This window comes from Lates calcarifer, linkage group LG8 (genome assembly GCF_001640805.2).
Source record: "Lates calcarifer isolate ASB-BC8 linkage group LG8, TLL_Latcal_v3, whole genome shotgun sequence".
In the NCBI taxonomy this organism is placed as follows: domain Eukaryota; kingdom Metazoa; phylum Chordata; class Actinopteri; family Centropomidae; genus Lates; species Lates calcarifer.
This window is the reverse complement of record NC_066840.1, coordinates 15,345,025-15,371,145: the sequence shown is the minus strand read 5'-3', so window position 1 is coordinate 15,371,145 and position 26,121 is coordinate 15,345,025. Positions and strand designations below refer to the sequence as shown.

At 42.5% G+C, this 26,121-nt stretch overlaps 1 protein-coding gene across 4 annotated transcripts in view; it reads left to right on the top strand.

The window, feature by feature from the left end:
- The window catches only part of dlg3 (discs, large homolog 3 (Drosophila)), a 77,773-nt gene that overhangs the window by 34,019 nt on the left and 17,633 nt on the right, over nt 1-26,121 (top strand). For 3 of the 4 annotated variants that reach the window (XM_018660215.2, XM_018660219.2, XM_051072452.1), the window contains 8 exons: nt 12,155-12,208; nt 12,715-12,765; nt 14,053-14,177; nt 14,661-14,830; nt 15,006-15,142; nt 16,571-16,715; nt 18,569-18,713; nt 25,365-25,521. In XM_018660215.2, coding sequence (XP_018515731.1) covers nt 12,155-12,208; nt 12,715-12,765; nt 14,053-14,177; nt 14,661-14,830; nt 15,006-15,142; nt 16,571-16,715; nt 18,569-18,713; nt 25,365-25,521 — 984 coding nt within the window. Of the gene's footprint in view, nt 1-12,154; nt 12,209-12,714; nt 12,766-14,052; nt 14,178-14,660; nt 14,831-15,005; nt 15,143-16,570; nt 16,716-18,568; nt 18,714-19,525; nt 19,649-25,364; nt 25,522-26,121 lie in introns of all 4 variants that reach the window. The other variant, XM_051072453.1, reaches the window with a different exon arrangement.

The window sequence follows — 26,121 nt, the reverse complement described above, 5'->3', positions numbered from 1 at the left end:
CAAGGGATGATTTATTTATGTGTCTGAATTTGGAAAAAAAATGTATCTAAAATGATGTAGAAGGAGCATAAAATGAGACGCAAAAATGTGCTGTAGGTATGTGGAGAACAGCATTATTGAACACTGTAGTGGTGCTCTGCTGTGTCAGCCATGCCACTTGTGTAATATAAAGAGCTCTCCCAGCGCAGAGCTTCATTGTCCGTAGACTGCTGCTGCTGCTTACTGAGAGCCTGCAGATCCTGATCAGCCTGCTTATAAAACCCAATATGGGCCATTGTGGATTAATATTCACCATTAAAATTTCCAATTATGTAATCAGCCAAATCCAAGCCCTGCATATGCTCACCAGAATATCTCAGCAGGCAGGAATGAGGGAGAGGAGGAGGAGGGGGAGGTGGGTGGTGGGGGTCTGAATGAGAGGAATGATGCAACATTAGTCAGTGCACCTAGAATTCAAGAAAATTAGTGTCTTTTACTGGAACAAAGATCTGATTGTGCTGAATAGGCCTTTTAGTAACACTGCAGTGTATAGTGTACCCAGGTCCACGTGAAAATCCAAAGGTAGTTGTTTGGTCATTTTGAAGCTACTTAAGACGAGAGGTGAAGTGTGCCTTTCAGTAGACGCAAATCTGTAGAGCTGTTGTTGAAATCAAATGCTCTTTTTCCTGTTTTTTTTATTTCTCATTGCAGTGATTTAATTTGTGCACAGACACTCACTACGTGATGAAATACTGAATCTGGTGCATATGCTCTCTTTTATCCCGTGGAACACTTTGACTAAGTGCAGACAAATCCTCACTGAAACTTAATCACTATTTTAATCTCATGATGTTGTTTTGTTTAAAACAAATCACGACACAATACTCTGAAGTTTGTTGATTAAATTGTATCACAGCTGCTTTAAAATCTATTCTGTCAAGTTTAAAGATGCAGTGAGAGTGATGCGTTGACAAAATGATTTCCTAGTTTATGTTTTGTCAGAGATCTACAAGAATTACAAGTACAGAATGAACCTCTACTGCTGCAACCAGTGATTTTTTGAAAATGAATGTATTCATTCTTTTGTCTACAACTGTTGGAAAAATTGGGAAAGATGCCCATTACAATTCTTCTGTCCAAGCATCAGTCCAAAGGCCAGAGAGATTTAATATTCCAGTTATTAAAAACCGAGAAAAGCAGCAAATGCCCAGATATGAGAAGTTGGAACCAACAAATTATTGCTATTTTTTGAGGGAAATACACCTATTGGATAAGATCTGTGTCACTTTAATGCCTGAATGCTGAGAAAACGAGATTGCAGCCATAAGAGAGTTAGCTCAGCATATCTTTGCTTAGCATAAAAACTGGAAGCAGATGGAAGCAGCTGGCTGCACTCTTTCTAAAGTGTCCAACTATTATTCCTTTATGCTCCATTTTAGTTTCAGTGAGGATTTTAATTTCAAGCACTCATTAATTTTATGTCAATACATTTAAAAACAGAAAGCAATTGTTTATCTTACTTCACTTGTAGCTACAGTCCATATACTCAATTCAACAGAACAGGTTGGTAGTGTTTTGACAGCCAGCTGGTGTACAGTGCTTAATCACAGGAACCCCTGTTAAATGTGTTACAGCCTTTAAAGGTTTGTGTGTTCTCAGATCAGTGTCTGTGTCATGTCTTTAGTCCAATAAGATGGCTACTCTGATCTCAGCCGCGACGCCTTCTTTAGGGGACAGTGTGCCTGAGCGCAACCCGAGGTGGGCAGAGAAGAAGGGCAAATCTGGACCCTCGACAGGAGGCAGATTGATTTGGCAATCACCAAAGTGCTACAAACATTTAAAACAATGCCCTGTTTTTTTTAGCTCTGCTGTTTGGCGCTAAATACATCAGCATATGGATAAATGTTCTTATGTATTCATAACTATCACAGGGAAATTAGAGGCACGGGCTCTTGTTTTTGTTGCCTCACCCTTTGTCCTACTTACTGTAATTCTTTATCACTTTCAACACCTACACTTATTGTGAGCCAAAACTCAGGCAACGGTAGTGAATGGAGATATATGAATGTGTGGGCGTTCCCGAGTGGAGCTTATAGAACAGCATGAAACCTCAATCATGACAGGAGGATCTGTGCTGCTGTATGCAGAGACAGGCTGAGCCCCCTGGGAGGTGGGGACGAATGGTTTTCATTGGGCTTTGGGTCAGAGTTAGCCTTGTTATTTTCACTATATTATTTTTACAGTAGATCTCTAAGTGCTCTGTATTTGATCTCTGTAGTTTTATCACTGTCTCATGATTTTGATTTGTGAACCAGCACCAGCTGTAGTTTCCAGCTGCTCTAGTCCAAAACATTTAACGTTTCATCACATTTAAGGAAAAAGAAAATGTACAAATGTGTGAGTAAAGTCTTGTGGTGTAAAGGGCAGGTAGAGGAGATAAATGAAAAATGCTCCTCAATTTTCTTCTTCCAGTCAGTGTAAGGATCATCATGGGCCTGGGGGGAGAGTGTTTGCGACAGCGTTTGGTCCATGGAGCAGAATCACAGTCCAATGTTCCCAATTAAAAGAAAAGAAAAAGTCTAAAATTGGAAGGGTCTAATTGCAGCTCAGAAGATTGTGTTCTGGGGTACTTGGGAAAGGAATGAGAAGAAAGAAAGAGGAAAAAGTGAATGAGAGCAGAGTGCTCTCATTGAAAAAGAGCATTGTGGACTATCAGGTGTGTTTTCTGGTAGTAAATAGTTTCAGATTGTTAATTTTTATGTGGATGTCTTTTCGCTGCAGTGAGATACTTTTGGAGGCAAAAAAGAGGCAGCCTAACATCATCGTAAAGGAATAGTTTGACACTTTGGGAAACCACTTATTTATTTTCTGGCAGAGCGTTAGATGAGAGGATTGATACAACTCTCATGTCTACAGATGATTTTGCCTGGCAACTGCTCTCACCAGAGAACCACGAATAATCCACCTGTAAAATGGCAAATAAATGTTGGTTTTTGTATTGAATTAACAAACAAGACATAATATTTTCATCAGTTAGACTCAGGCTAGCTTTGTTTCTCACAGTTTCCCTGTTACTGACTGTTAGTATGCTAAGCTCAGTGTCTGCTGGCAGTGGTTAGACTGAGATGTAAAGAGATGTTTTAAAGTCAGTTTTTCAATCAGTACTGATTACAAAACACATAGGGCTTTATTACCTGAACAGTATACAGTACCCTCTACCATCAGTTCCTGGATTGGGAAACCTCCCCCAAAAACCCTTAATTTCTACCTCACTCACCCACTCATGCACCGTTACATTTACTGCCTCCCTTGGCTGCTTCTTGCTATCTAAAGAACTGATGCCACTGGTCTCATAAAAGATCCAAATATTCTGAAAACATATAGTTCAATTGCTGGATGTTTTTACCTGATAGTATAGTGAAATGTCTCACCTTGTTGTGTCAGAATAAGACTGTTACCTCAGCAACACCGTCAGCATCTTCACAGCGTCACACAGAGAAAACAGCATACACACTCAAAGGCAAACAAACCAAAAATGGAGATTAATTCAAATAAATAAATCTAAAGGATTCACCTTTCTCCATAATGACACCACAGCGTCTGAGTAATACACCCTTGTTGACTGAGGAGGCAACATGACAGTGGTGCAAGCATCAAAATGGCAGCACTCAGTTGCGCGTGTGTATGTGTATGTGTGTGTGGTTGTGCACTGTCACCGGTACTCAGCGCAGGATCCAAAACACCAGAGAGGAGCAAGCTTAGCAGCTCTCTCAGCTTAGCAACAAGGGGTAGCAACTAGTCAAGAGCTGTGAGGTAACATGCTGCAGTGACCTCTGATGTAGAGGAAGCAGTGGGGGCGGGATTATGTGGAGCATACTGATGACACTCACACTTGATGGGCTTCCTTCATTACGGGGCCCTCGCCACAGCACATGTGGTAACTTTCACCATAGCTGTTACTGTGTGACTGAGCCTCCTGGTGTTGGCCGTGTGATCATGAGACCAGTGACTGATGTAAATTAACAAGACAGTAACTGACATAACAATGTATCTGGATTTTTAAAAAGAACATGATTACTGACAGTTTATATTTTTGTACTAATGAAGGGGCACCAATTGACTGTGGCTTCGGTGATGCAGAGATGACTCAATCACAGAAATCACTTACACTATTACATACATGTACAGTACAAAGATAGAATCAAAAGAAATGTGCTACACCAGACAGTTTTTGATGTTTTGAATGATATTTTTACATTTTGATTGAGTCAATCAGTCTAAATCATTTATCATCATGTATTTTGTCATGTATGTGTTGGTCAGACAAAATAACCATTTGAAAATATCACTCTGGCTCCTGGAAATGTGAACTCGATTTTTCATAATTAGATAGGAGGATGAGACAATATAATGTGAATGAAAATAATCATTAGGTTCCACCCTGGCTAAGAACAGGATACTAATTTCTGTTGTGCTATAAATCTGGTTTTCCTAAACTGAACATTAAATTGTTGAACTTAGTAGCCACTGATTTGTCTGAGAAAAGGTCAAAACATTTTACATTTTCCTCTGAAAAAAAAATAAGGTGTATGAAGTTACACCGTGGAAGTAGGGAAATATTTGTGACTCATTTTAACATTAGATATTATGCAGATAATAATATGTATCCTGTTATTTACAGTCATATTATAAAATTTTACTATTAGCACAGTACACCACAACCATGGTGTTGTCAGCCAAGTGTGGCCAAAATAGCTGAGATAATTCTTACAATATTAGTATTTTCTGATCTTAATATACTATATCACTAAATGACAGATGCACACAAAATGCAATGCAATGATTACTTTGATATATTACATGAGACCAAACTGTTTATGCATGTAAAACAAAAACATCAATAACTGATAACTCAAACTTGGTAGATTTTCATTACAGAATGCTTGGAGTCATAGATTTGAATTGCAGGAGTTTGTACACTGCTAGCATAATAAGATCCCATCACAGCTGAAAGTCAAAACATTATAATACTGAATTATCACCCATCTCAACCACAGGGCTGTTTTCACAGCAGACATTTTGACTCGTCAGAGCATGGAAAGCACAGGTGTTACTAATCACATTAACGCTGGCTCTGTTCAATTAAAGTGGCCCAGTAAGCCATGACAGTGTCTAAATGTACACATACACACATTCTTATTTGTCCACATACTGTATCACAGCTAAAGCATGAAGACACAGACCGACACAGTCATGTTCAGACCCGATCAATCGTCAGCAGACTTGTAAAAGGCCCTCTCGTTCTCGAGCAACACGGTTATGAATATTCGTTACACTAAGTACTTTTCCCTCTGTGGCTGCACTTGTGAAGGTCAAACTAGCCAGCTCTCATTTGGAGCTGCTCAGCATGACAGAGAGGTAAGCCAGAGCATGCTTTTGTAATATTACATAAAGATGAGGAGGGAGCGCTGCTGACAGCTGTGACGGGCTATTAATTATGGTTTCATGAATGTTCGTCTGTGGAGTGTGGTGGTGGTGGTGGGGGGTTTGGGCGAGGGGGGGAAACACAGTCACAATGCTCAATCATAGCCATCAAATCAGAAAACTTTGAGCTTTAATGGGGCCGTTTTATGGGTGAACTAATTAATTTCCTTGTGGCTGCCTCATTGAAATGAATGCCTGAATTCGGTTGGTGCTGTAGTAGGGGAGAAGGTGCAGTTGACCTTTACCGCTATGGGATTTTCTTTATTACATCTCGTTATTCCGCCTTTGTCCCAGACAAAGAACGCAACACTGAGTTTCGATGGCGTCCGCGGGTAAAACATCTCTCGTTGTGTGTTCATCCCTCTTAGCTTCATCCATCTGTCACTTCTTCTCTCACCTTGCTTCTCTCCTTCCCTCTTCCCTCCGGCACAGGGGCCACAGCGTGAATGAGATGTTGGGTGCATGGTAATTGAGTAGGTATTGATTGGACTGCAGCGTGGCCTACGAGAGGCCAATGAGAGCCAGAGGATCAGAGCAGCACCACTGACTGCGTCTCTCATCCCACATTCTGCAGGAAAACATAAACGCAGTACCACTAGAGGCATCAGAAAATGAGGGAACATTACATTTGTAGATAACATGAGGATGTCGTAGAACACCTTGTTCTTTTATCTGCTATTACCTCTGACTTTAGACCCAGGAAGAGCTTCCTTCAGCACTGTATCATTTGACTGACTGGGTGCATCATCTGAGCAGGGCTGACTGTCATATTTCACTGCGATGTCACCACTGGAGACTGAGCTGCCATGTCGGTGTGCCTTGGCGGGAGAGGAACTGATGTGGAAATGTTTGCTAAGGAGGAAGGGGCTAGTGCCCTGTCAGCATGTCGTCACTGTGCACATGCTGAACCCTCTTGTTCTTCCCCTCCGCTCCACCTGCGAGGAAGATGAGGGTTTGAAGACACAAAAATGTAACCTGACATTAATGTCATCAGCAGGGATGCAGAGTTTGCTTCAGGTGTACATATCATGCAGGATATACCAACATTTTTTTTTTAATTAGGTCCACATTTTTAAATGATGTTTTCTTATGATGGTCAGTGTTTGTTTTGTGTGTAGCACCTTTTTTGCCATTTGTTTACCACATTATATAACATACATCAAAGAGAGGCAGTGTGGAACCATATTTAGAGCTATATGTTGCAATTTGAAAGTCTAATAAAACAATTAAAAGAAGTTTTCACATTTTCACAATATGCTTTGATCTTGCCAAGATTTAGATGAGATTATTGATGGAATGTATGGTGAATATGAAGCTACCCCCAGCAGCAGCCAGGTAACGTAGCAGTGGCAAACAGCTAGTCTGACTCTGTCCAGATGTCTCAAAATCAAATGTGTAAAACATAAAATTGTTGTTTCTATATTTTGGCTTTTGTAGAGGTTAAACAAATACACAATATGCCAAACCTTTAAATTTAACCTAGACTATGTGTATCTGCTGGACAAACCAGATGCTTCTAAATACAGTATGGTCAGATCGAATAGACTATGAGCTGATGCAGCCATAGTGTCATTTTCTTTTGATTTAACTCATGACGTATGTATTTGAGGAGCTTTGTGTTTGTATGTGTTAGACTGTGTGTGATATGGACAGGCAGCACCGAAGGCAGTCAGCCACATCCAGCCCATGGCCAGGCATGTGCAAGCACAGAGCTGCATAAACTGCAGTGAGAGCCCCGAGAGGTGAAGCAGGGGGGAGGTGACTAAGCGGGATTGCTGGCCAATACGGTGCTGAGCGCTGGTTGCCATGGGAACACATTGATTATTTAACAATTTGGATGAAGCCTGTGCCCTGCACTTGCCAAGGTTCAGTGGGAGTCTTTGTAGCTTTACTGTCCCGGGGGGTCTGCAGCCAAGTGAGTGTTGTGTGGTGCAATGCCAAAGGGACATGATACACATCCACAGTGATGCTGAGAGACAAGAGACAGATACACAATCTCAACTGACAGAAGAGCAAGATGATAGATTGATGAATAAGAAACTATTATGAACAGATGGGTGAATGAGACGAGGGAGTGGGAGAAAGAAAGGACTGTAGCGACTGAATTTTCATCACTCCTAGTGGTCAGTGGGGACTTGTTGTAATGATCTCATGCTGGGGAGGCAGTCTGGACTCATTGTCATTGTGTGTACAGCAGGTCTTTGTGTCTAGTATGCTCACTTGCTTCTGTGTCTCAGCCTATGGTCCATAAAATTCCAAAGCTACTGTACCCAGGTGGCCAGAAGTAAAGCGCAAAAACTGTCTGTGAAAGCAGCCTGTAATGACTGTTGTATTAACCTGGTATTAACATGTAATATGTATTTGGATATCTTACGTGTAGAAGAAAAAACACATGTTAACGCAAGGTAGAAATAGTCTCAGAATGCATTGTGCTCTGGATCAGCGGGCTTTCATTGTGATCGGATCTCGACCAGGTGTAAATATCATCCGTAAAGTGTGACCACATTATTAACAAAAAAAAAATGCACCCAGCAAACTAGTCCTCCCCCTGCTAGATTAGACAAACGTGGCAAAAGCTATGAGCTATGTATGAATTTCTGTGACCTGCTCCGTGCCATGTCTGTTGACAAGTCCACCAGTGCTGCCTAACTTCTGCTGCATATTGAGATCTGGTCACATACGGGCTGAGTTTAGATAACAAGAATGTCTATTACCAGGTGTGAATGCAATGGCCTGCAGACTGGATGCCATTATCCAAATAATAAATCTAGATAGACATTAATACCAGCTGTAAATGAGTCCTTAAGGGCTAGGCCAAGTCAAATTACACATCTTCATAGGCAAATAGCAAGTCTTTCCAGTCTCTGAATGCTGATCTTTATGCCATAAATAGTGTTTTTACTTTGCAGAGACCTCCATCCGATGAAGAGGCATATTAATTAAAATTTCATGCTGTGTGGCCGTGTTCAGCCTGTTGCTGTCTTATTTATCTTTGGTCGTTCCAGGATTTTGCCAAGTCAAGTCTCAGAGTAGTCAATTTCAAATCAAATCAAGAAACTTAAGTCTGATCCAGGCTCAGGTCTACAGCTCTGGCACTGTACCACATCTGCAACCTCTTACTGTCTCACCTATTGAATCACATCAAGTTCCCTGACCCACATTCACCCGCAACACACTGACAGACATTCCCATTCCCTGCTGGATTGACATCAGTCTATACAAGACTGCTTTTGTCTTCACCTCTGTGATTCTCAACCTTCCAGAAAAAACTTTAAGTTAGTGTTGGTCCTCTGTGGGCCCATTATAGCACAGGCAGATCCTACCTTGGGTACATGTCATAAATCTTCAGTGGTGGTCAGATCTCATGGTCTTTAATCAGCTGTCTTTTCTCTGTGCAGCAGGTTAGCACTGAGTCCCAAGGAGGGAGGGGTTAATCCAATCTAATCCAAGTTACCTGAGCAAATTGCAAAATGTTAAACAAACTCATGTTGAGATTATTCATGCTGAGATTATCTTCCATTATTCCTTTTTGTTTGCTTGTTATGTGAGATTCAGATAGAGGGATTACGCAGCAATCCCAGGCCCGGGATAATACTGCTGTTTTCTACGACTGATGGGTTTATTGTCTTTCAGCTGGACTTCAGTGATCCCATCGGGCAGCATTGGTCCACTATGATACTTATGATAAGCACAGCAGCCATTATACTGTAACAGGTGTGTTTTGTCATATGTGGTCTCAGCAGTGGATTCAGTAGCTTAGTCTGTCAGTCACCAAGGGACAACAGTAGCCAATGTATTCCCCTGTGTTGCCCTCAGGCTGTGTTTCATCACTTTGCGCTGTATGGGCTTTGGTCTCAGGATTTCGTTCACAGCTGCCTGTCACTAACATGGCTGCTGTGGGCTTGTTGTTACAGATGCTTTCACTAGTAAACCCTCTTCTGGATTTTGGGCGTGTGGTATTTGTTGGGGTCTAAGATGAACTGTAGGGGGAGGGGAAAAAAGTGCAAGGCACTCATGAGAAATGTGCAAACACAGGCACAGACGCGAGCATCTGTTAGTCCATATGCAGATTACAACGAAGGCCTGATTGTGCTGACTAGAAGGGAGGTTGGGAGGGGATGGGCTTCCCAGCCACAGCTGTCCAGAGTCATAGCACATCACCACCGAGTGGAGCGGGTCAGATCTACAGCTCCTGTTTATCCGGAGAGCAACCTTCATTACCATGGAACTCGCTCAATGACAAGTGTGGAGAGATGAAATGACACCTGCACAGCTTGTGAGGGGATGAATGATTTTGATCAAAGGATCAGATCTTTTTAAGAGTGTGTTTCAAGTTACTCTCTCGTGGATACACAAGTATTACAGCCTCATGCAGTTTGACTGAAAACCCCTGAACAGTGCCTTTTAAATACTTATCAAGTCGTATAATAATATGTAGTGTATATCCAAGGAGTAGAAAGTAAAATGTATAGAACATGTAGCAGCTGAGTAGTTGAGAATCCTTTTCATATATACGATGGCGACATACATAATGACATCTATCAATAGCATTTATTTATATTTTTCAGAAAACTCACACAGTATTGATATTGCAATATAAAATTACATTGACCTTGATAGAGGATTTTGTCTATATTGCTCATTGTATACTGTAAACAGTTGAGAACTTAATATTTTTAAATAGAATTATGAGTTGGAAACTAGCACAGAGTGAATCAACAAACTCAAACTTGTGATATTTCAAAACAAATACCTCAATATCAATATATGACAATATAATGTGGGGCTTATTGCTGGAACTTCTGAAACACTTTCACATTAAATTTGTAATGTGAATATAATGAAAGTATTAAGTAGAGTAATTCTGTCCTCATTTTATTAAGCTACAACTGTCAAATGATTAAAGAAAATTGAGTCTCTAAATTGTTAAGCAGCCTTAAAGCCACATTTTAATGTTATCATAACCAAATCTTGAGTAATTTTGAATCTTATATCACAATATCATATTATAATGATAATTATAAGTCTACATTTGTGTATATTTTGCCAGTACAATAGACAGTCAGTATTTTACAGATATCGCTACAGGTAGTTACACAATATACTGGCATAATAGCACAGTTTAAGTACAAAATTGCGTCAGTAGTAGTATGTAATATAGAATAATTTAGGAGGAAGATCAGAATCAGCTGCTTGGACACAGGCAATAGCTGCATTTAATTAGACAGAGATGAGAGGGTGAGATTGGGTGAGGTAGGGGGAGGTTAGGGGGTAAGATAGGCAGCTAGTGATTTTCCCCTCAGTGTTGGACCTCAGGAAGTGTAAGGTCCCAGAGCAGCACTGTCAGCGTTCCCTCTCCCACGCAGCTCAATCAAATCAATAAAAAGTAGACAGCCAGTGTGCTGTACCAGAGGATGGCCGACAAGCTTCTCCTAAACCAACCAGCTCACCTCCTCCTTCACACTCCTGCCTCTCTGTTTCCACTCGGACAAACTTTCCTCTGAGATCTCAGCTTCTTCAGCTTCTCTGCAGGCCTGAGATGGGAAAAGAAACACCAGGTGGCACAGTAGAGCTGAGCTGCAAAGTTAATTGAACTTTGAAACTTAATATGTAACACTTGCAGTTGGGTTCAACTGGTTTTTAAAGGCTGATACTGATACTATGCATTGAAAGTGCCAATAGGTAATCTGCATTTTACACTACACCCTTTTCATTTGCCCAAAAGACAACAAAGACATGAAGAGAAATCAGCGTTTCCCCCATAATAACATTCCTCCCTCTCAGAAGGGAGCATCAAAAATAACATTTAGATCATCTTTGGTGAAGAAAACTCTCAACAGAAATCAATGTTAATATATTTGTTTGTTAGATGTGTTATATGTTATATTTGTTTCACTGACTAACTATTAAATGACAGGGGAAACTTCAGAAAATTATCCTAGTACTTCTGAATTCTTAGAAAACAACAATCATTATTAATTAAACTGGTTAGTGTTTTTAAGAGTAAATTATTTGAACAAAAAAGAAAAAACTCAACTCAGATAACTCAGGACTCATCATGATGTCTTCATGTGTCACCGACAGACAGCCATTCCAAAACCGAATTGATAAATTAATCGATCGATCAATTGCCATATCATAAATTCCATGTGATTAATCTGCTAAGCATCCTAGCATTACACATCAGATAACCCTAACCCCCTGAATTTTAGAATGAAATAAAATGTATAAATTAATAAGATTAGACATTAGTTACAGGAATACAGAGTTACAGTATTAACTGAATGGAACCATAAAATCATGCATTCTGCATGTGATACTACGTGGTCCTATTTCTGTGTGTCAAGTGAAAGTGAAAAGGAGGAGCTGATGTGGGATAAACGTATTGTCCCAGCAGCTGGAACACAAGCCGGTTTGTTTTATGAGGTGACTGCGGGACGTCTGGCTGTGGCGGTTAATAAGCAGCGGCCTCTCTGTCTCCCAGTCCTCATTCTCAGTCCTCGCACCTTTCCAACACCAGCCCCCCCTTCCCAAACCTCCCCCACTCCCCCAACCCCTCCCTCCATTTCACCGACTGCTCCCATGGCATCCCAAGCGATAGTGTGTATGTGTGTGTGCGCCTGCCGCATTACGTCTGCGCGCTGCCAGCCTCGCACACACCGAGATAACGTGTATCTCTTCATATTCACAGGCCAACCCTCCCCCCATCATCGTCAACGCAGACTCACTAGATGCAGGCCCTTATGTAAGTATCTGGTCTCTCTCCCTCTGTACAGTATACATCTCTCTCATTCACGCTCCCTCTGTGTCGGTGCGTGAGCATGTTTGTGTGTGTGTGTGTGTGTGTGGATGAAAAGGCCTCCTCCTGGTAGCAACATGCTGTTTGCCATGTGGACCAACATCCATTATCCTATTGACCCTGCCTGTTTGTCGGGATTGTGCATTCTGCTGCAGCGGCACATTTGGTGTCACAGTGCATATGCATGTTTGATTGCAATAAATCAGAAATTCATGGTGGTATTTTTAGTCAGCAAAACAATCTGGTGAATGTATCTTGTGTATATTTTGCCAATAATCCTATTCTCCACAGTTCTCTGTATTCAGTCTGTGCATAGGTCTATTCTGTATTATAGGGTATAGGATTTAGCAGAAAAATTTCCATGCTTCTCTTTTTTTCTTGCTGTATTTTTAGAAAATGGCATAATTCAGGCTCGGTGATGTAACTAACCATTATATCTTTTATTTTGGCAGGTAAACGGCAGTGATGGGATGTATAAATACGAAGAGATCATTTTAGAGAGGGTGAGCTTGAAACAATTGCTTGTTACATTTTTTTCCACAATTTACATATTCCTCCTTATATTTCCTGCATGATGGATGGATTTCTCCCCACTAGGTGGTAGTAAGCAGCTCAGTCTTGACTCATTGAGCTTAAAGAACATGAAAACTAAAGAAAAATCCAAGTCTCTATAATTGTATATGAGAATCATGTGTGATACTATGTGTTAGTGAGGTTATAGCTGTTACATCACTGCAGTAAGAATGTCTTATGTGTGATGTCTCTTGTGAGTATGAGCGCAGAATAACGCCAGTGAGGCATAGCTTTTTACATAATCCTGATGCACATGTCATCAGCAGACGCCAGAAATGTAAAGTGCTCTCCTGTTCAATTGTTCAGCAGGCACCACTGCACTTGTCAGCGGTGGTTCAGCTTGTAGTGGCAGAACTATATGTTTCTGCTCTCATTATTCCACCCACATATAGATGCACCTCCGAACCCATGATAGATGCACAGTATCTTTCTGGCCCTTCCACTCTTTAAGTGGCATTTCTGCATGCGGAAGGCTTAAATAAACTATGCAAAGTCACACTATAAAAGGTCTGTGGGTGTGTAACATTTGGTGGTAAGGCCCAGTGTACTCCTCTCTGCTCCAGAGCAGCACACTGGGAGGCCTCAGCCTCCCTCTGTCCTAATTTGTTGCGACTGTTGCTCATTAATTATAGAAAATAATAAAGTGAAGTCTTTTCTCAGCTGTCTTGTTTGCTGCCTGTCTCTGTGGCCACGGCTGTCAGATACAGCAGTGTGCCCAGATCCACTGGATCCAAATGGGTCCTCTGTCATTTCAGGAACAGGAACGACAGGAGGTGGTAATGTCTGTCTCCTGCAGAGAGTGAGAAGCTCTGTATCATGCAATAGAAATGACGCCTCTCAGCTCATCTTTACTTTAGCTCATAAATCCTCTTCTCTGTTGACACAGGGCATCTCTAGCACCGGTGCCTCTCTGTGGGTTGATGGAATAAGCGTGATGTTTTGAATGAAGTACCCTCTTCTAATGGACTTCATGGCATTATCATTTGTCACATGCAAGGACACACACATGTCCACAAAAACAGACATCAGAAGTGCATGGAGAAATCCCTAGAGCAATCTGCATCGATCACATGCTCCTCTGAGATACCAATACACTTAAGAGCCATATTGTACTGACCTTGAGCCCACATTGGTTTCCATCACTTACATCTAAGTGTGCACATGTGTGCATTGTTTATCGTTCCTTACTGAAAATGCCAATCATAACGTGTGTGCAGGGGAACTCTGGCCTGGGCTTTAGCATTGCTGGAGGAATAGACAATCCCCACATTCCCGATGATCCAGGGATCTTCATCACCAAGATTATCCCCGGGGGTGCAGCTGCTATGGACGGACGACTGGGGTAAGTTCCCCTTCCTCCACCATGTTACCTTCCTCCTCCTCCACCTCCTCCTCCTCCTACTCATCCTCACCTTGTTCTTTCCATGTACTCTTTCCAAGCTGCTCTGCACCCTCTGTCCTCTCTCTCTTCTCTAATCTCCTTTCTCTCTTCTTTAATGCTCACTACCACCATGTCCCGCCAGGCAGTGCTGTGTGGGAGGCAGAGTTTCGACAGCCCTCTGCCCCCTGGCTCTGCGTGTTTCCTCAAAGTTATGATTCACTGGAAAACCGAAGACTGAAACATGCAAAAATTATGATATGGAGTGCTCTTTTATTTATGTGCTTTGGAGATTCCTGATTACATTGGCTGTGCTAGGGTCCCTCCCTGAATGAACTCCATTGCTGTTATCTGTTGACTGACAAAGCTAGGGTGTGTGGGTATATATATATATGTATATAGGGTATATATATATACATATATATATTCAAACTTTTTCCTCCACAGGGTTAACGACTGCGTGCTGCGTGTGAATGACGTGGACGTGTCTGAGGTGGTTCACAGCCGGGCGGTGGAGGCCCTGAAGGAGGCAGGGCCGGTGGTGCGGCTGCTGGTTCGACGGAGGCAGGCCCCACCCGAGACGATTCTGGAAGTCAACCTGCTGAAAGGGCCCAAAGGTCAGGGACACAGCACACACTTAGAGAGAAATTTTCATACATCCTTCTGCTAAACTACTCAGCATAGAGGAGGCAGACTAAGACATGGAATATATCTAAAAAAGTACAAGTATAAAATCAGAGGTTGTTCTATGTTCATGTATTGACTATCTGACTGTCTGTGTTACTCAACCAGGGCTGGGATTCAGCATTGCCGGAGGGATCGGGAACCAACATATCCCAGGAGACAACAGCATCTATATTACCAAGATCATAGAGGGAGGAGCCGCCCAAAAAGATGGACGGCTGCAGACTGGAGACCGCCTGCTAGCTGTATGAGCCATGCACCTTCCTCTGACTGAGTTATATATTGAGTGTTCAAATCAAAATGAACTCATTTTAGGTGTTCATTTGGTTCACTGGAAAGTTAAACAAAAATTCAGCAGTAGTTGTTAGCACTGATCACAAACACCCACTGCTGTAGCTGGGCGAGTATGTGTGTGTGTTCTATGTAGATGACTGACTGTTTATGGGACACGTTAAGCACACTACATTATCTGGTTGGTTGCCTCATCCTGTCATTTTAAGCTAAGTGAGACACACAGCAAACATCAGCATTTATGACTTTGTGCATGACTGATAATTTACCATTCGGGCCATGGCACAGGACAATAAAAAGGCCCATCAGCTGGGTATGAGAGTGAGAAACATTACATTTGTATAAGGCTGCTGTATATCAAACAAACAATCACTCATCACTATAGTCTTAGAGAAAACCTGCAAATAATTACCAGTCAAAAAGTAAAATATACAGTATTTAATACTGTATATAATATACAGTATTTAATACTGTATATTTTAGGAAATTGGGTTAAATGTTTTTGACTTTTTATTTTACAGGAAATTACCTCCACCTAATTAGGCAAACCCTACATCTTGAATTAGTTTTTTTTTTAACTTCCTGTATATTGGATTGATACATTCCAGTGTACCTGATTGTAGTAAGGAACAAATTAGGCTATCTTTCCTCATTGACGAGACAAAGATCCGGTGGCAGACCAGATGCTCTACTGTCATTGTGGGAGTCGAATGTTAGTTCACAACAGAGAAAAAGTAGGCTGTTACTCTGAGAAATAAAAAGTCGCCTTGGAGATATTTGCCAAAGAAAAACCCTGCGTCTTATCTTCTTATCAAAAGGTATCTAGCTACTCTGTATGAGAGCAGCTGACAACATGCAGACTACAGTACATCTTTTGCAGCACAAATATACAGCATATTGTCCTATTTAATGTAAATGTCTTATTAGAGTGAATGTTCAACATTTATCACTTCACATATAGCATACTGTACCTGTTTCTTCGTTCTCTAATGTGTTGTTGACAGCACAGTGAGCACGTTGCTTCAGTCTAACCAAAACTGCTAAAATATGGGGTGTTCAGAAACTTCTGACTGACAGCATATTTCCTGGGAATAGAGTCTTGAAAGAGAAAACTGTAGAAATTCAGAGCATCTTCAAAACTTCTACCTACTGCTTTTGACCTCTGTAAATGCTGCGCGACACACCAACCTTTCTCTCTGCTACTGAAGTGTACAAAAACAAAATCTCATAATACCTTCCAGCTATGATTCATTATTGTGTTGGCTGGTGTGATGGCTGCTGTGATGTTGTCACAGTGCAGTGAAGACACAAGGTGTTCAGGTGTTGATACAAGGGTATTTTTTTCTCCCCCCTCTCTTTTCCTAACAATCATCGCAATTCAGGTGAACAACATCGTGCTGCAGGACGTGCGTCATGAGGAGGCAGTGGCTGCCCTGAAGAACACCTCGGATATGGTTTACCTCAAGGTTGCCAAGCCAGGACCCGTGCATCTCAATGACATGTACGCCCCTCCAGACTACTCCAGCAGTACGTATCTATTTCTTCCTGTTGTTACAGCTGTCCTTGTAGTGCAGATGCTGTTCATCCACTGTTCAAGTCTGAAACCACATTTTACACTCACTAACATATACACAGCAGCCTGAAAACTAGAACAGGTTTATTTATATGAAGTGTTTGACGTAAGGTAAAGGGTGATTTATAAGTCAAGGTCCATGTTAGCGTGTTTTGCACAGGGAATCATCTTTTTATCTTTATCAGAGATATTTCAGCTGGCCTGCATGAATTTTTGTGTTGGATCACTGTTCTCTCCCCAAAACTGCTATGCCCAGACACCCACATAGTGAATGTAGTGAATGCTTGCACACACACACACACACACACACACACACGCACACACACACTTCCCACAGCAACAACAAGCGCAGTTCTCTGCCTCCCACTGAGTGTGGATGGTTTCTCACATCCCACCTGCTCATGAGAGCCCACGATCTTGAGCTACAGCATCTCAAATTTCCACAGAACAGTGATTTAGTATTAGAGGGGGGTTACTGAGGGCTTTTTTGTATGTTCTAAATGTTTGCAGTGGTCCTGGGGGGTTAAACAACCTCTTAATGCAGACTTAACCCCTCTCTGACAGTACAACCCGTGGTCAGATGATCTGGATTTGAAACGCTTGTTTTATCATGCTCAGCTGCCTCTGTCAAGAATGAAAATTCAGGGAAGAGGGGTGTTTTTTGTGCCTGTGATCTTGCTTGTTGCGTGTATGCACAAGGGCTGCGTCAACTTTTTAGAAAAAAAGTCTCCAGTTTTTCCTCTTCAGTGATAAGAGGATTGACAGATTTAAAACATTGGGTCTTTGTTCATACGTTAGTCAGTGCTAGTTGTCTATTGTGTAAAGATTAGCACAGACATAGAACATAGACAAGAGATTGTTTTGCATGTATAAAAAGCCTCGCCAATTTCCTCAATGCCATTTTAGTTCTTTAAAGGGAAATTCTGGTTTCATACAACCTGGGTCTTATTTTTGCAGCGTTGGCCACCATTCCTGTTGCTAATAATATTATTGTTATCCCCATGTTAATTGCTGTGATCTGGGAGCACAGAGACATTTCTGAAAAGACAAGCAGTCAGACGGGTTTAAGAAAAACATCACAGCTTGGGCAGATTTAGGCAAAGAGAGAATGAAGGCAAACATCAAAATTATTACCCAAACAGTCCAGTGTAAACATCTACAACTTACCAAACAACTCACTGGGTTCAGCTTTGACATACTGTACGTCATAGCTGCGTGCATTCAGTTTTCCTGTGCACTAATTTTCATTTTTCACTCCATATCATTTTGTTTTTCTGTATCTCCAAACAAAGTGATTTAGATAAGCTGGCTGAACTGCCTCATTTACAACTCATCTGACTGCTCATGTTCTTTTTGCCTCTCCTGACTTTGTTTTTGGCACAGTCACTGCATTCCCACATCTCAACAACTACTTTGGTAACTAAGATATTATCGTAGGACACTGGAGTAATGGTCAAAACTTAAAGAAGACCCAAGTTGTTAGAAACTGGAATTTTCCTTTAATATAATCAATAGGCTCCATTTAGCTACAGCTGTGCTTTGAGCAAAATGCTAAACGCTAACGTTAGCATGCAACTTGCTCACAGTGACAGGGTTAACATGCTGCTGTTAAGTAGGTATACAGTAATATTCACCATCTTAGTTTAGCAGTTTATAACACTTGCTAATTAGCACTAAATACAAAAAACTAACAGGAATGTAATTAGTTTAATCAGGTAGTGAAGCTGTCCGTCTTAAGCTGTGCTCCTGTTGCACCTGTGTTGTAATCATTCTTTCTTTCCCCTTATTGGTCTGGCCCTCCCTCCAGCCTTCCCCACCATGGTGGACAACCACGTCAGCCACAACTACATGGGGGCGATGGAGCCTAAACCAGTGTACCCGCCGCCCCAGGTTACCCCGTCCAGGTACTCGCCCGTTCCCCGCCACATGATGGGGGAGGAAGACTTCACGAGGTAGGTTACAGACCGGTTCCTCCATGAATGATTCTCCTCCCATACATTACACTCATACAGACTCTATGAGTGTAGATTTAACTAAATCACAGCACATAGTTTGCGTCTGGAGATCAGCTAAAGGCCTTTTTGGTATTTGCTGGTGTATTTGTAGTTAAGGAAACATGGCTGTGGAGTACAATTGTATGGGGCTAAATTACTTTTTAAAACAAGTAAATTTGCATGGGTTTCTTTTTGTTCCTAGCCGCCTCCATTTTGTCGTCGTTTTGCAGGTGTTGTCATGGTTCTTTTGATGATACGTATACATATTTGTATTTGGCGAAGCAAAACAAACGCTTAGTTTACATATTTCATCTCATCAGGGCCATGGTGGTGCATAATGCATAATAGCTGAACAGTGTGGTGTGTGGTGGCTGTGTGCTGAGAGAGGCCTCTTGTCACTTCTTGTACTTGTTATGACTGAGGTTTAACCTTTGACCTCCTATCCAAGTACTGGATCAGAAGTAGCATTCACATGGGCTTGATTAGAGTGTCCCACAAGGCCTTGGGTCATCTTAACCCACAGCTCTGGGGAGGAGGCTCCCTTCTCCCTGTGTGTGTGTGTGAGACTGCATGCGGGCGTTGTTATGTGTGTCTGTGTGTTGTGGAGTGAATGTGCTACTGGATGTGTGTTAGTTGTGCGGCCCTGTAATGTCCTTGTCCAAGCTGTCCACATGACTTGTATGTGCATTTGTCGCATCTTTGTTGGTATGTGTGCTTTATTTGTGTCCTACACTTGTCCCGTTCACTGTGATTCCTGTACCCCACAGCAGGGCTGAACCTATTTACAGTGTCATCCACAAACCTGGGGACAGCAAGGTACCCCAGGCCCTCTACAGAGGCTTCTGTCCTTCCCCTGCTCCTTTGTGCCAAGGTCCACTCCCCTTCTCTGGCAGGTACTAACCTAGTCCATCACGCCTTGCATAGCTAACCCTCCTCTCTATAGCTCAGCATCTTGATCTGGCATCGGACAGGAGTAGGGCCAGAGAGGGACACTTGTGCACAAAATACACAAGAAAATATAGACAGAGAGGAGCAATGGACAGAAGAGGAGAGGAAAGGGAGGGAGGGGGTGGTGGGATGATAATTTTGTTTAAAGACTTCAAGCAGGGCTTTCTTTTAGCTAATTTACTCTTTCTGTCTCTTTCTGTCTATATGTTTGCATGTACATGTTTCCCCACCTCATGTCTACTTTACTGCTTTATATGCTGGTACTTCAAGTGTATGGCTGCTTTTTTTTGCTTCTAAGACTTTATCAGTATTCAACTCAAATGCATATGCTCCTGCTTAATCTTTCATAACCTCACATGAAATATGTAGAAACAACAGCATGGATTTACTGGAGAGCAGAAATGAAAGAAATAAGTCTTTTATTTCTTTCCCTTGTGTATGTGTTTTGTTTTTTGCTACTACACATACACTATTACTACTACATTTCATAGTTTAAAAGGTCTAGTCCTAATCATTATTTGTCCATTAATTTTCTACTAATCTGCTCACATCTACGAATCTCAAACAATACTGCCCTGTTCATCGCAGTTTAAAATGGAGTCGTACCTGCTCTTCACAAACACATCTCCACAGGAGTGCAGCCGAAAGGGCTTCACGCTCCCACAAGCTGCTCAATTCCATCTGTCAGGAGGCATCGATAAAACTAAGCCTCTATCTTGGGCCAAGTTACTTTCACTGGTGGTTACTGCTGAAGACAATAATATACATGATATTTATGGCAGTGCTTGTGTTTTTTTTCACTGTTTGGCTTTACCAAATGTGCAAAAGGCCTCCTGTTTGTTGATCGTGTTTCACTTATTTATTTACATTATATCAGTCACAGTCACAGTCTTGTCCATTGTGCATCACCTCATGGATGAAAGCCCCAATTTTTTGGTGTTAACCCTTGCTTTTTGTTATGTGTTTGTGTTAAATGTAGCCTTGATTGTGCACCTATATGCCATGCACTGATGCCAACATGTGTTTTCCTGTGGGAGTGTGTGTGTGTGTGTGTGTGTGGAAGAGAGAGAAAAAGACAGATTCTGGTCTCTGCGTTTGGCTGTAACTTAAGGCAGGTTGTGGCGTTTAAAAGAAAGGACAGTACAGGAAGATGGGGAGACTTATGGGAGCCGCCCAACACAAACATTCTGCTTTGCAGCGTTGGAATGTTTTGCCTGCTGCTCTATGTATGTAAATATAAACACCGAGCCTTGCTGTTACCATAAATGTAATGGGGAGTAAGAGCCTGATCCTGTACTGGCGAGCAGACCAGTAGCCGCAGACAGTCCTGCAGCTGTCATGATTCATCTGCACGCTGGGAAAACCAGGCCATGCACTCAGGTCTTACCCCTCTCATCACCCATGCTGCCAGCACCAATCACACACATACTGTACACCGAGACATTCGCTCATAATGTGCTGACATGTACGAGGGCACAGACAGATACATGTGCTTTAAGTGCAATGCACAATTATGACACAGGCACATACCTGTGGGTATACATCCTGCACGCCAGACAAGTCATAAATCAACGGTGCAAATGAGAACGGCCTGCATACCGCAGCCTTGCATGCATCTGTTTGCCCCTAGTGGGTTTGTGTGTCATGTCTGCTTTAGAATCAGAAAAGAGTGGCATGGTCTCAGAGGACATCATGTCCGACAACCGACTTGATCCCAATCACAGCAGATGAGCATCCAGCTCCATCAGACTGACAGGCAGATAGCAGATACCTCCCTCCAGCCCCGGCAGCTTTCCCCATTGGCTCCGACCAGGAGGGGTTATTTTAGATGGATGCTATAGTAAGCACAGGCTTCCGCAGAAATGGAGCAGGCTGGTAGTGAGGAATGAGTCAGAGCTTGTATCGGCCCTCTGCCCATCTGCACATCCCCCTCAGTGGTGTCATCACAGACACATCCCCCGACACCCCCACCTCCTTCTCCATCTGATATTACCCCCCTTTCTGGAGATATATCAGCACTGTACATAGCTCCCCAGCATCCTTGTTTTTGTCCACATTGGACTCGATAAGAGATAAATCCTCTGGGTTTATATATGTATGTTTAGTGTAAACATGCATCTGCGTGCAGTAGTGACAGTGTGCACAATCACTAAACAAGCAGCTCCCCTGTGCTGGTCAGGGTTGGAGTTGTTAGATATATACAACAGGGCTTCTAGTTAGGCTGCTTTACTCAGGCACAGGTTGTGTACACACAGAAGCTGGAGGACTGCAGCAGCAGGTGAGCTAATCAGTAACTTTATGTGTCTCACACACACACACATACAAAACCTTTGACTGGGCAGTACAAGAATTCAGTCATCAATTACAAGCAGCGCTTTGACCTTTGGTTAGCGTTTTTAAAAGCTGCAAAAGCACAAAGGGGAGTTTAAAATAAAAGTAATCACAGCAGATTCAGCTGAGTACTCATCTTAGGTGTTAATCATTCATCGCTCCAATTTTATTCTTAGTCACAGTGAGAGGCATGAACTATCTTAAACTGTCTATCACCTTAGCAGCGAATGCATTTTTCCCCTTTGAGAAATTAGAGGAAAATTGCAGGCCATGAAGAAAAAGCAGACACAGAAAATCTACGGCTGAAATTTAAGCAGTGAAAAGGCAGAGAGAGATAAAGCAGCATTTTAATTTTATCTGGACGCGCCTCTATACATAAGCTGATGTGATCCATTCGGGGGAAGGGGGGAGAGATAAAGTGCTGCGAGAGAGGTAGTGTCTTGTCTTTGGAAAATGGCGTCCATCTGCAGTGTCCACGATTAATCAGCCAAGCAGAGCCAATTACTGGGCCGAGTCCAGGGCAGCATGACCCACTGAACCCCGCAGCCCAGACATCCATTCACAGCTTTAGGATTGAGCTGCGACTGCCTCAGCCAGAAACACTTAAATCGGACAGGGAAAATGTAGCGGTGGGAGATGCGGTGGGTTCTGAATTAGAAGTCACAGGAGAAACGGCCAGGCAGAGAGAAAGGGTTTTTACCGCTCTATAACTGTTTACATTCCTGGCATGGATGAAAAGGCAAAGGGGGGGAAGGGAGGGTGGTCTTGTGATAGGGAGGGAGGACTTGATTGTTGCATTTAAAAGAGTAGGAATTCACTCCCACTTTCCATGAAAATGGCCTGGTGGAACAACACCTACAGAAGAACAGTGCATGCAGAAACACGCATGCATACTACTACTTTAGAAAGCAACTGTAAGATGACAAAATGATGCTGACCTTAAGTGTACAAATATTCCACATACGTCTGTATATTATTGTCACATAAGGAAATCTAGCTTGTTATCCAGCAAGCAACCAGATCACAGACTGTGGAGTTGTCAAATCAAAGGCCTGAAAGTCGTGAAAGTCAGTTCATGAGCTCCTCGGTTTGTTTACACTCTGACAAATTAGCAAGAAGCTTCTGGGAATCTGTCTAGTCTCCAGAGGGCCAGGCTAACAGACAGGAATGCTGGTGTGTTGCACTGGAAAAGGGAGGGGTGGGTGGCGGGGGGGGGGGGGGCTGGATCCAAAGCAGCATCAGAGCAGAGGTGAGGAGGCAGCACAGTGTGAAAGGGGACCAAAGTTGGATAACATCCAGTCCGACACAACTGAGTCCTAATGTTCTTGTTGTAATGCAATCCTGGTTGTTCCAGATGTGGTTGTGGCTTCTTCCTGTAGAATGGAGCAAAGATGATTTGTGCGGGAGCGGTAGGGTTAAGTGTTAAGTCTCGCCTTACTAGTGATGATGGGGAGAGAGCGTTTGTGACAGGCCAAAGAGGAGCTGTTTCCCATCACAGCACACAAGGATAAGATACATGAGCTTCTAAAATTGTAGCCCCTCTCTCTCAGCGGAAGGCCAGATAGGCAGAGGGGTCGAGGAGTAACAGCTGGGCTGAGCTGGGCTGAGCTGAGCTGAGTTGAGCGATGTGCCATAGCCACCATGTTCACAGTCAACATCTCATCCTCCATGTCGCTGGTGAGGAGCCTGCCTGAACGCACAGTTAGGAAATGCTCTTTCAGAAGCAAGCACCGTATCCGGATCCTAAGGTAACCATGGAGATCTGTGTGCCTTGTCGAGCTGGGATGAAAAGCTCGAGATGGAAAGCAAGGTTATTTTAAGCTTGATTTGTTTGAAAGCAAGTCAATTGTTGTAGCATATTTAAAGGCAATTGGCATTTTCATAGCTATCTCTTGTGCTAAAAAATCTAACACAATGGAAAAAAACAACAATATAATGGAACAAACGCTTTAAGCCGCATAAGTAAGTCGTAATGAATCTGACCCTGATTCTGCCTTGTACAAACACTACTTGTGAAGAATCATGCAGACCCACTGTCATTATGTTAATACCAATCTTTCTTATTTGGTGGTCTTAAAAAACTCGCCATTTAAGTTAATTACAAATGAGTAGTTTAACAGTCTGGTTAAACTTTCTGTAGGCGCTGTTTTACCACTCAGGACTTTCCGTTGCTCCTCGTCTCCTTTAGTGGAGTAATCAGCCCTTTTCCAGCCAGTCATGGGTATGATTCTGAAAGTTTGGAATGCTGCCTCAGCTGCCTTCGATGGGAAAATGGTCTTAACAGCAAGTTAGAGCGCAGCCATTAGGGATCGAGTAGGAATTGTTCCTGTAGACCGCAGGCTGAGTACTGCAAGAGACGACCACTAATGGGAACCATGCAGGGTTTTCTGTTAAGAAAGGAAACTGTGTGTTTGTGTGTGTGTGTGTGTGTGTGTGTGTGTGTGTGTGTGTGTTTGTGGGTCTGTGCCTATGTACATACATGCATGTATACTTATGTGTGTATGTGTGTATTTGTATATGAGGTATGTGCTTGTGAGTATGTGTGTGTGTGTGTTTGGTTAAGGCTAATGTTGGGCTTCCTAGAGTGTGTGTATTTGCACTCGGGTGAAGTGTGTTCTCAGAGGGTTTTCGCTGGACCACAGCAGCGGTTTGGCCTCTCTAGCATCTTAAAACTGAGGCAGTCTGACTAGCCTGCTGGAGGATGAGTCATAGTGGCTAAAGCTAAAGCAGAGCTTCATCGGGTCTGGCGAGCAGGAGGTGGCTCATTGTGTCTGCGTACATTAATATGAGTGGGTGTTTAAGTGTGTACACGTGTGTACAGACTGCCATGCATAAGCAGGAAGTGCTATAGTCGATAGATAACCTGCATTTGGATCCAGTCGTGTTGCAGCTTGTGTTATTGCTCACATAGTAATGAGTGAACTGTGCTATTCAAGAGGTTATCCAAGTAATCCAAATTATCTTTATTAGCACATCATTAATATGATTAGTGTATGACTATTACGTGGTTAATCATTATTTCTACGGGTGATTAGTGTCCTGTAGATTAATTATTTAAATGTTCTATTTAAAGCACTGGCATGTAAATATATACAGAGTGGATCTACTAAAAAAGATCTGCAGGCCCGCTGCTTGTAGCTGAATGCACTCGACATTTTGGGATCATACGCAGTGTAAACCAATAGAAGATGGCTGTTGTCTGAAGCAGCCTCTGTGTATCCCTCTGTTTATGCTCTTTCTGTTTCAGTTATCTCTCTCTCTCTCTCTCCCTGTGTCATCTGTGCTCTCCATGCTGCCCTTCACCCTGACACTGTCACTCCTGTTTGGCAGGGAGCCAAGGAAGGTGTTGCTGCACAAAGGCTCCACAGGCCTGGGCTTCAACATCGTCGGCGGGGAGGACGGAGAAGGCATCTTCGTCTCCTTCATCCTGGCAGGAGGGCCAGCCGACCTGAGCGGTGAACTGAGGAGGGGCGACCGGATTCTCTCGGTCAGTGTCTCAACCTCAGGTTGTTTTTTTTTTTTGGGGGGGGGGGGGGGTTATCCACATCAACTGTAACAAATTTGAGGCATTGCTGGAAGATTTTCAGCCAGCTCCCGCTGTCAGAATAATGATGATAGAATTAAGGTGGCCTAGTGTTTAGAGAGCCAGCAAACATCTGCCCTGCTCAAATGTCCTTGAGCAGGACATTAAATTCATAACAACTCAGGGGGAGCCTAGCGGTGAGCTGCCAGACAAGAAAATTTTGTGAATCAATGAAATATCCAATAAATTACATATTTAAATCCCTTGACTTGTATTTCGTAACACTTAACCTTTTCAGAATCCTGCGTTGCTCTGAATATATGCCGGTTTTATTTCAATGCGGTTTGTTGTCTGAGAATACATGGTAACACATTACATGCAAAGATAAGAACAGTCTTACATTAAAGTAAAAGTAACATCATTTTCATACTATATTCTACTCGGACGGAAGGTCCTCATCATGTGAGGACCTAATGAATGTTAGGTCCTCACATGATGAGAACAGATCTTATCTCCACAGACTGAAATAGAACTATGCACCCTGAGGATGGACTTTGCTCCATC